The sequence below is a fragment of the Pleuronectes platessa genome, chromosome 6 (genome assembly GCF_947347685.1).
Source record: "Pleuronectes platessa chromosome 6, fPlePla1.1, whole genome shotgun sequence".
Lineage (NCBI taxonomy): Eukaryota > Metazoa > Chordata > Actinopteri > Pleuronectiformes > Pleuronectidae > Pleuronectes > Pleuronectes platessa.
In genome coordinates this window covers 359,992-371,343 of record NC_070631.1, presented here as the reverse complement: position 1 = coordinate 371,343, position 11,352 = coordinate 359,992, and the positions used below count along the sequence as shown (strand labels likewise).

Below are 11,352 nucleotides of genomic sequence, written 5' to 3'. Positions count from 1 at the left end.
GTCCGAGGTCAGAGGTCAGAGGTCAGAGGTCAGAAGACAGAAGACAGAGGACAGAGGTTAGAGGACAGAGGACAAAGGTCAGTGGTCCGAGGTCAGAGGTCAGAGGTCAGAGGTCAGAAGACAGAAGACAGAGGACAGAGGACAGAGGTTAGAGGACAGAGGACAGAGGACAGAGGACAAAGGTCAGAGGACAGAAGACAGAAGACAGAGGACAGAGGACAGAGGACAAAGGTCAGAGGACAGAAAGTCATCAATTTTTGAATTTCTCTCTTTATGTTCACAGAGGTTTTTTTAAGTTCACCTTTAGTCCTGATCCAGTTTGTGAACTTTGGAAACCGACTTCCTGTCGTTCGGACTTTGATCCGTTTCCCTCGTGTCTGATTTGTGTTCTCGACCTTTGAATGAAACCTTGACCTTGATGGGAAACACAGAACGAATGGAGTGAATGATGAACACAAAGGAAGAAGAGGAAGAGAGGAAGCCGACAGGAAGGAGAAAACAGATGGAATACCGAGGGAGGAGAGAAGGTAGAGAAAGACGAGAGGGAGAAATGGAGAGAAAGAATAAAACGATGGTTGTGTTCAGATCTGTTGGGAGTAAAGACCTGGGGTCAGAGGTCAGCTTGGTAACAGCAGCTCACTTCACGTTTTCCTCATTCACAGCTTTTACGTTTTCTTTACTCTTGTATTTCCAACTTATAGACACAAGGTTCCTGCTTCACTGTTTCTAAAAATATGAATAAAGATTGTTTATGGTTTTCTGTGACCTCACACATGAGTTATTACAACCTCTCCCCACGCCCTCACACAGGAGGTGAACGCAGAGCCACTTCCTGTAGACACAGGAAACAGGAAGTAGTGGGGGGTTTGGAAGAGACGGCCGACATCCTGCAGTGAACTAGCCCCCCCCCCCCCCCCCCCATGACATCATCTGGTCCAATCAGATCAGCAGAGAGTTGAGACGATGATTCAATGTGAGACACAATCAGAATCAGAATCAGAATTATATTTATTGCCAAGTATATTTGCACATACAGGAAATTGCCTTGGTGTGGTTGGTGCACTGGACATAAAAACAACAATCGGACATAAAACCACAACATCTACAGTAAGAACAATAAGTTATGGGCACGTGACGTGCTAACACAAACATGTTGGTGGATGTGTCCTCTCTTCACTGTCTCACTTCACTATGTGATGGACACCAGAGACGATGGAGGGACGTTTGTCTTCTGAGCTCATCTGAAAAAAAAACGTTCACACACGACTCGTTCTCTCAAGAGATGACGTCATCGTCGCAGGATCATGACGTAGAGCAACAACAACAACAACAACAACAACATCAGCAACAACAACAACAACAACAACAACAACAACATCAGCAACAACAACAACAACAACGTCCGCCAGTAGAAAATCCCACAGTAAATGTTAAAGTTTATTTTACACTTAGTATTAAAACTTTGAGTTAAAAACAAGTTGAATCTGTTTTAAGGTGTGATGCTCTGCTCGTGTTTATATTTATACGACCGCTCCTTCTCTACCTGATGCTCATGTCCCCGCAGCACCACCGCAATGCATGCTGGGAGATGTTGCTCGGTTAGTGACCAACAACAAGTGCTTCACATAGGGTCCAAGAACTTCACCAAACTTTGGGACAGAACTACCACATGGTGAACTCACTATAAAGTGATTAGTGAGAGATTTCCCATGATCCTCTGCTCTGCAGCTGTTTCAGTTTCCTTCTGGAGCCGAACTGATGGAAACAGATCTTCAGAGAAGAACCTCAATTAAAACTCACTGATCATTGTAACAAGTCACAAACAGCTTCTATTAGACACAGTTCTATCAATAAATCAATAAGTGTGAGTGTAAATAGAAACAAATTAATTATAAATACTAAGATGAGATTTACGGACAAAAGTCATCTGAACATAAACCATCAGGAGGCTGCTTATTTAATCTGTGACACACACACAAACACACACACACACACACACACACACACAGACACACACAGTGTACACAAGATGTTGCAAGTTACATAAACTCAAAAACAAACATATTTACAGAGTAAACCAGCTGTCAGCTCACATCAGAGTCTGTGAAATCACACACACATGTACGACCGCAGCTACACACACACACACACACACAGTTAGTGAGTCAGTGTGTAGTTGTGGTGACTGATCTGACATCGTAACCACATGTGGCCAATAAAACACCACAAGACTGAAAGAGATGGGAAAATCCCTCTCTCTCTCTCTCTCTGTCTCTCTCTCTCTCTCTCTCTCTGTCTCTCTCTCTCTCTCTGTCTTTCTTTCTCTCTCTCTGTCTCTGTCTCTCTCTCTCTCTCTGTCTCTCTCTCTCTCTCTCTCTCTCTCTGTCTCTCAGAAATTAAAAACCAGCGTCTTCTGACTCAAACTCACGTCATATTCACGACAGCCACTAGAGGTCGCCTCACAGATTCAGACGTTAGATTCCTGATTGGATGTTTTCTCGGTCGGCGGCTGCGACCAATCAGAGCGGACGAATGAGCAGAACACTTTATTTACATTATAAACATATTGACCATCGATCCTCTTCGTGGCGTTCCCAGGTCTGAGATGAGGACCAGGACTCATAGAGCTCTGGTACAACACCGTCTTTAACCACACACACACACACACACACACAGACACACACACACACACACACTGTGGAAGTTCACACATGTTCATTTCCAGCGGAGAAGGGGAATCCAGGCTTGTGTTATCTTTTCCAGTCAGAGTAACAAGCAGAGGGTGAGGTGTTCCCACAAAAATATACACCTCTTCCTCTCTGTTCCCACGCACACACACACACACATATACGCAGAGGGACACACACACACACACACACACACACACACCCTTTCCGAACATCCCAAACTTCCACAGGAGTTTCCTCCTCGCTGCTCACATTCCTGTCAGTAACCGTAGCAACACACACACACACACAGACACACACACACACACACACAGACACACACACACACACGCAGAACATGACCGACAATCTCTGCACAACTTTCTGCTCTTCAACACCAAACAACGAGCGAATCGAAGAGAACGTTCATCCGAGTGAGAGAGAGGAGGACGGAGGTGAAAAGAGGTAAAAGGATGAAACCAGTAAAACGTGGTGATGAGAAGACGAGAAGCTGAAGAAGAACTGATGAAGAACCAGGAACAGGTTTGGTAGAAGGTGGGATGAGCAGCAGAAGAGGGAAACTGGGGAGAATACAGGAAATAGACATGAACAGAAAGGTCTCGAGTTCACAATGAAAGTTTTGTGTGTGATTTACTGCAGAGATCAATTTAAGGAGGAGCTAAACTAAATAAATGAAAATAATGAACACAGATTTTCTGTGTTTCCTCTGGAATATGATGATTCATATCTCGTTTGTCTTGAGAACAAACTGGAACGATAGGAAACTGAGACGATGAGACTTTGTGGTTCGGTCCCATGAGAACTCGGCCACAGTGGAACCATGAAGACCAGTTTCAGATAAGCAACGTGTAACCAGTGTATATTACAACTTCCTGTCATTCATAATATTTCAACCTGTTGTTATATTACCTGAGATCAAATTATCCATTTATTCATCCATGAAAACCTGATAAAAGTGTGAAATATAAGTTTATCACAAAGGAAGGTTTGAATCTTCAGTGTACAGAGGGAGTCTACCTCCAGAGCTGAAGCTGAGATGATTCCTCAGCAGAGGAGCTTGATGCTGAAGCTCTGGCTCCTCCTCCTCATCTTCAGAGACTTCAGGGACGACAGCCTGGATTCTGGGAGCTCAGGGCTCTAGTGGTGATAAGGTACGATGAGCTCTTTAAGGTTTGATGCTGACATATTATTAATGCAGGTGAGGAGGAGGATTTTAAATTCTCAATGTAACAGGAAGTCAGTGTAGTGAAGCTAACACAGGAGACATGTGGTCTCTGTCCCTGGTTGTCGGATAATAATGAATTACAATAATCACGTCTGGATGGAACAAAGACCTGGACTCATCCTCATGAGACACGACGGGAAAGGTTTATGAAATGTTAAGTAGATTGAAAAAGGCCGAATCCCTTGTGATTGGATCTCTGAGGACAGACGTCCCTCCCAGGTGTGAGGGGACGTTCTTAGTTCTGAGGACGTTTGGGTTTGATGAGGACGGCCTTTCTGTCATTTCAACTTGTTCCTCCACAGACTCACATACAAACATCAACACTTATTGATTGTTTATTCTGTGGAAAACTTTATGAAACAAAACAGATCCATGTACAACCAACCCACACGTTTCAAATACAAACAAAAACAAAACAATTTTCTACACTTATAGAGGAAATATATAAACGCTCCCTGTCAGACATGTTCAGAAGAATCACAGTGACGCTTCTGGGGAACTCCTGGTTTTAATTTGTCGTTATACGACTGCTGAGAAAATGTTCTTTGTTTTAATCCCAAAATCTTGGGTGTTTCATTTTTTTCCTTCTGATAATTATTACCAAAAGCCCAGAGTTATTGCACGGCTCCAGAAACGCCTGTCTCTGATGTTCTTTGTGTGTCACGGTCAATTAAAATGGAAACAAGACTGTTTGGTGTCAACAGAGAAGAATGTCAAATGCAGAAATATGTTTTAATGCTTGAAGCTTGAACTGCTGCTGGCCTGCGGCTCGGTCCTCCAGAGGAAATGTTTGGAAAGTCGAATGTTCCTCTGTTTTCAGCCACAAGGAACGATGTGGTGAGTAGAACTGGTTTCACTGGGCAGAACGCTCCATTTTCTTCTACTGTTTCATGTAGAAGAAAGTATTGTCTGCACAGCTAACGCAGAACAGATGCAGGATCAGTCCTCGAGGAGAAAGTCTGTATACAGAAGTCTTACAGGAGAGATGCTACATAAACACAGAGACCTGGACACAACTGGTTTATCTGCACAAACCACAGAGCCTGATGTGAACTTCCAGTAATGAAGGAACATGACTCTGGTGTGGAGCAGTTTCATGTTCATGGAACAGATCCAACAAAAATCCTCTGTTTTTTAAAGTTTACATTATAATAGAGACTCACATCTTTAGAGGAGAAGTAACTTTTCTTATTCACTTTATTGTTGAGAGGGAGAACATCCGAGCTGGAGGCAGATAGCTTAGCTTAGCATAAAGACTCCGCCCTCTTTTAAATTTACACTTACATCTTGTATCTGACTTATTTACAACAGATTTCCTACTGAACTCACATGAGAGGGATTTGGATCTGATCTCCATCTCTGCATGAAAACACACAGTTTATTCACTAAGATGTTCAACTATTCCTTTAAGATAAATACAACCATATAAAACAACCACACATCTCTTTCTGTACAAAAAGTGTTGAACATTATGGACTTTAGATTTGTGTTCAGTGGAGTTCCCTCTATACAGACAAGACATTAAACCCAGTGCAAAGAGAACAGTTCATAGTCTCAGTTTGTCCCTCAGCATCGACTTCTAAACAGTAAACGTCTCCACAAACCAAGAGCCTCAACACCTCAGAACCCTCAGAACCCTCAACACCCTCAACACCTCAGAACCCTCAACACCTCAGAACCCTCAACACCTCAGAACCCTCAGAACCCTCAACACCTCAGAACCCTCAACACCTCAGAACCCTCAGAACCCTCAACACCTCAGAACCCTCAGAACCCTCAACACCTCAGAACCCTCAACACCTCAGAACCCTCAGAACCCTCAACACCTGAGAACCCTCAGAACCCTCAGAACCCTCAACACCTCAGAACCCTCAGAACCCTCAACACCTCAGAACCCTCAACACCTCAGAACCCTCAGAACCCCTTTTATATCGTAAATGGAACGAAGAGCAGAAAGCCCTTAAAGCTAAACGATCATCATTTCCCAGACAAGTTCCCACAGCGCCTCCAGTTCATCCTGGATGGAAACGTAACCCTGGTCTGACTCTTGTTGGGAGTGATATGTTTGTTAGACCAGTTTGACGTGAGGTCCTTCCACAGACGATAAACTGGGAATCAGGGTCAGAACCAACCCGAGCCGGCTGGTGAGGCACCCTGATGGTCTGTGGGAGACGTCAGTGGTTCTTGGTTCTGGTCCACGGCCGAGGTTTTTCTGTCTGTTCATCTCCAGAGTTTGTTCTTCATTGAGATTCATGGTCCCTTTGATCTGAGATGAATTTGACGTCGGGAGGATTGTTCGTCCTGAGATGAAAAATAACGTTAGATCCCAGATGTGGATTTTTCTGGAGATCAGTTCATTTAAAGTTTGTTCCTTTGGTTCCTGTGGTGTCACCTCAGGGTTCAGAGTGCAGACAGCTCCGGGCTCTGGGTCCTGCTCAACGGCACTTCAACTGAGACAAGCTGCTGTCCTTCATCTCTAGATCCTCCAGAATGTGCAGCAGGACTAACAGTCTGATAAACACTAACTAGCATTGTGCTAACAGAGAGACGGAGAACAGCTGAATAACTCATCACAGCTCAACTACTTCTTTATTTTTCTTGTATTTGGTCTTTGATAAAAATCTGAGTGACTAAAGAAAACGATTCCACCTCCACAGAGAACATTCTACTGTTCACTTGAATCCTCAGAAGCTGCTGATCAGCAAAAACTAAAACCTGCTCCTGAAACTTGACGTCACAAATCCTCCAAACAGTCTTGTGATGAAAAGATCTGTTCTATAGCTCCGCCTCCTCCCACTGTCCCACAATGAAGACAGAATATCTCGGATATGAGAATCTAGCGCGACCAATCAGGAGTCAGTCTCAGCTGTCAATCATGAGGTCTGAGCTTGTTTTGATATCATCAAATAACTATTAAAACACCACTGATCAGAAACACTTGAACAAACATCAGTGTGATAGGAACTACCTGAAATGACAGACACATGTAGTGTCCACTCTGATGTTTTAGTTTGGTCCATGTCCCATCTGCTAACATGGAGGAGGAGGGGTTTGAGATCCTAACTGCAGCCTGACACCAGGGGGCAGTAGGCAGCTGTCATGGCTCAGATTAGCCACATTAGCCTGTAGCTCGAACTCCAGTAAATGTTTGTACAACTAAATGATTCATTTACGATTAAATTTGAATAGTTAAGAACAAATCGAAGGTTCATATCCCAGTGAGACACGAGGTGAAGGTGCCCCCCCCCCCCCCCCCCGGCTGGGGTGAGCGGGGGTGTGGCCACGGAGCGGGGGTGTGGCCACGGAGGAGGAGGAGTTTATCCAGTGATGCAGGCGCTGTAGTAAACGGCGCTGCTGGCGTCCGACAGGGCGGAGATCAGGGGGGTGCTGCCGTCATCACACGCACTCAACATGGCGTCCCTGCTCATGATGCTGCTGCGCCCACCCGGGGCTTTGGACCCGCCCCCACAGCCGACACCCAGTCCGAAGGCCTCGTCTCGGCTCCTCCCAGTATTCACGTACTGGTCGAACTCGTGTCTGTCCACCTCAGACCAGAAGTCAGCGGAGGAGGAGCCCAGGTGTCCACTGGACTCCGGGTTGGACGGGTCCACGTGAGAAAGAAAAGAAGATGGAGGGACGGAGGCAGAGGAGGGGGACTCAGGGGGAGGGGACAGCTGCCCCAGGTGAGAGGGGGGGAAGTGGGCGGTGCCATGAGCTGAGTTCCCACACATCTGACTGAAGTAGCCGACGGGGGCGGAGCTCAGGGGGGTTTGGTGGCATTTCATTGGCTCTGACAGGCTGATGGAGGGCGGGGGGTAGGATGCAGGGGAGGGGGACAGAGTGGGGGGGCACTTCACTGGACTGCGTAACGTGACGTGGTGACAGGACGCATGGGACGGGTTCAACCTGCTGGAGCTCAGGCTGGACTCGGCAGGACAGATCATCCCGGAGCCCTGAGTGTGCACCGAGCCGTGGGGGCTGCTGTAGTGGGGACTGTAATGCTGGTTAGGATGGTGGAGGTGGTGGTGGTGGTGGTGCTGGTACCCGCTCCAACCTCCCATCACCCCCTCCTCTTGGATGTGTTGGGGGAAAAACACAGACTCTCCATCTTCCAGGACATCCAGAGGGGACATCTCCGGGGTGGGCAAGCCATAGCTGTCCAGCTCCGGGTGTCCCGGGGCCTGCAGGTCCCTGAAGTGACCCAGAGAGGGCAGCAGGTGGTGGGGGTGGGGGTGGGGCAGAGGGTGTCCATATGCAGAACCTCCGGAGACACCGTCAGGTCCCAGCCCCAGGCCGGCGGCCCCCCCCTGGGCCAGGCTGTGAAGCAGGACCCCCGGTTCGACCCTCTTCAGCTTCTTGGTGGCCTTCTTCCTGCGAGGCCGGTACTTGTAGTGGGGGTGATCCGTGAGGTGCTGCACACGCAGCCGCTCGGCCTCCTCCACGAACGGACGCTTGTCTGTGGAGCTCAGGTTCTTCCACGACTGACCTGAGGAGCACAGACATTATTACAAAACCATAAATCATCAGGAAGGAAAAGACTTTGATTGATCCCAGTTATCAACTGTCAGACATGTCCACATTATCTTTATCCATCACTGAGTATTTGATGATTCATTTCTACATTTATCTTCTTACAAAGAAGAACATTTACATATTCAAACTGTTTATTAGAAACAACAACTTAATACTCGGAGAAACCTTGAACACTTTCATATTTCCAAGCTGGATCCAGTTTAATACCAAGATTCCTCTTTAGAAACGACTGAGAACTAAAACTCTTTATGAACAGAAACCTGTTTGTGTTCATATCATATTTCAACTTATAGAACGACCCACAAACTTTAATGTTGCGGTTGCACAACGTCTCAGCCGCGGAGTTAAGAACTCGTTGGGGGAAGATTCCTGCCAAAACTCTCTGGTTTGTGTTTTAATGTTTTAAAAATATGAATCTGCAGCCTGGGATTCTTCTGAGCCTCGATATCAACTGTTTCATGAGCTGTGACATCTTCTGCATTTGCTTTAATAATTTCAACATGAAGATATTTGGTTCATATTAATAATCAATGAAGGAATTCATTTCTGCTGTGATTAATTTAATATTATTCTAATTATTTTACTTTAATAAACTGCCTGAAATATCTGCGGTGTCTTATAACATTGAGAACAATAGAAGGGTTCAGTGTGACCTCTGACCTCTGACCCTGAACGACTGGCTCCTCTCATGTAGAAGCCTTTTGTTAGCACCGGCCCCCTGCGCAGTGTGAGCGCGGTGGTAAAGCGGTTCCTCGCTGGAGGAGAGCCGGCTGCGGTCACTGTGGATTGTGTGTTTCCACCAGAGCGTGAGTTCAGATGTTAACGAGCACGCTGACGGACGGAGGAGACCTGAGTTCCTGAAATCGTCTTAATGTGGAGAACACTAAGTTTGATCTGATCTCCATGAAAGATGTTTGAATCTATGATGTGAAACTGTGCAGTTGTTTTTCATCCAGTAATAATTTATCACAGATGTTCAGTTCACTGCTTCAGACGCGACAATGTTAACTCAACTTCCACTGTTGTAAGAAATAAAGCACAATATACACACATTGAAAATAAATTAAAGTCATGATTTACACAACTCGTTCATTTATTTACTCAGTTTTATTTAAGTGAGGACATAAATAGTAAAGTCAAAAATAAAATAATACAGGTTGTGAAGATTTGAAAATAGAAATCTCACGTTATCCTTTTCATGGTTTACATTAGTTTTGAAAGAGTTTTCTCAGTGGGTGAGTTTTGATGCTCTGATTTAAATTTGTGACATATTTTAAATAAAATTATAGAAGTTTTGTTTGAAACATTTCTGTAAAGAGTCCCGGCTCCTTCACCTCACATCGAGACGCTTTGAGGCAGATAACGAGGATTCTCAAGTTATTAATTAATGATAAACTCTGAACTTTTAAAAGCAGCAGGTTGGATTTCCTGGTGTGAAGTTTTGAAGCTGGTTCAGATCTGAAGCTTCTGGTCTTACCGAGCATCTTGCTGAGCACCGCGTTGTGAAGGTCCGGGTTCTGCAGCGCAAGTCTCTTCCTCTCGTCTTTGGCCCAAACCATGAAGGCGTTCATGGGTCTGCGGATCCTCTGCTCCCCCCCCACCACCTTCCCGTCGGCCGTGCCCACCGACCCCCCTCCCGCCTGGGTCAGGTCCGGGCTCTGTCCCCCTGAACCGGGGGTCAGAGAGATCCTCGGTTCGGTTCTCCTCACGCTCCCGGCTCCGAGGCCGTCGGGGGAGCCGCAGTCCTCGGACAGGGTCCGCTCAAAACCCATCTCAGAATCAGAAGTGGGACTCGGGGTTCTGGACGTCCAGTGACCCCCGAGAGTCAGAACGGTCTCTCTGGACAACCTGGGCTCCGGTAAACTCATCCCAAGACCGGTCTCTGAATCCGCTTAGTCCAACAGAAACTGTTCAAACGTCTGTCCCAGTCTGTTGGGCTGCAAAGTTCTGGAGAAGAAGAGTAACTCAAAGCGTTTGGGCTGAGGAAGATGAGGAAGATGAGGAAGATGAGGAAGATGAGGAGAAGAACGAGACGGGTTAGGAGCAGAGATCCCAGAGCACAGCATCGAGGTGAGAGGAGGGAGAAGGAGGGAGAGAAAGAAAACCGGATATTCCCTCGGAGCAGATCCAGTGACTCAGCCGCTCTAAAGACAACACGTCTTGTTTGGAGTGTGCGGTGCAGCGGTTTGTCCGGAGTTCGATTCCCCTCCGTCACTCAGGACGTCCGACTCGCTGTCTCTGTCTGTCTCAAAGTTTTTAAACTTGTGGCCAGAGTCAACCGACCCACGCTGTGTATATATACCCCGCCCTGACCAATCAGATAAATATGCAGTTGGAGATTTAACCAATGAGATGCCAGGTGGAAGAAATTAAGGGAAGGAACGAGTGTGTGGGAGACGGGGGGGCGGGGGGGGGGGGGGGGCTCTCCCTCTTTCCTCTTCTGTGACCGCCACCCTTTCCTCCCCCCGAAGCTTTGCATGCACACACACACACCCACACCCACACACAAACACACACACACACACAATCCCTGTCCGCCTGTCCAGGGAGATGTAATCAGAGAGGTCCATTGTTTCTGCCCAACTGAGAGTGGAGCTACACACACACACACACACACACACACACACACGAATGCCCAGATACATATTCTAACACACATGCATCATGAGGCAGAAAACTAAATTTCTAATTAGGTTTACACACAAAAAAGAAAAAAAACATCTTTACACATATGCACATAGTGTGTGTCTCTGTGAGTGATGGTCCTTAGTGTGTCTGTGAGTGTGTGTGTGTCTGTGTGTGTGTGTGTGTGTCTGTGTGTGTGTGTGTGTGTGTGTGTGGTGAAACAGCCGTCCACGACTCCAACCAGAACAATTAGTGGGCGAACTTAACACAAGTTATTGTAGG

General features: G+C 46.4%; 1 protein-coding gene and 1 long non-coding RNA gene across 2 annotated transcripts; both read right to left on the bottom strand.

The window, feature by feature from the left end:
- Positions 1-4,231: 4,231 nt before the first annotated feature.
- Positions 4,232-7,155, bottom strand: LOC128441853 (uncharacterized). Its single transcript, XR_008338771.1, has 3 exons — positions 5,739-7,155; positions 5,567-5,643; positions 4,232-5,531 (listed from the first exon to the last, which is right to left on the bottom strand). It is a non-coding gene; the product is annotated as an uncharacterized LOC128441853 (long non-coding RNA).
- A 49-nt stretch (positions 7,156-7,204) lies between these two features.
- On the bottom strand, positions 7,205-10,722 carry sox18 (SRY-box transcription factor 18). Its single transcript, XM_053423965.1, has 2 exons — positions 9,923-10,722; positions 7,205-8,398 (listed from the first exon to the last, which is right to left on the bottom strand). The coding sequence occupies exons 1-2, from the start codon at positions 10,311-10,313 to the stop codon at positions 7,230-7,232; spliced, it is 1,560 nt and encodes a 519-aa protein (XP_053279940.1). The 5' UTR covers positions 10,314-10,722; the 3' UTR covers positions 7,205-7,229.
- Positions 10,723-11,352: the final 630 nt, after the last annotated feature.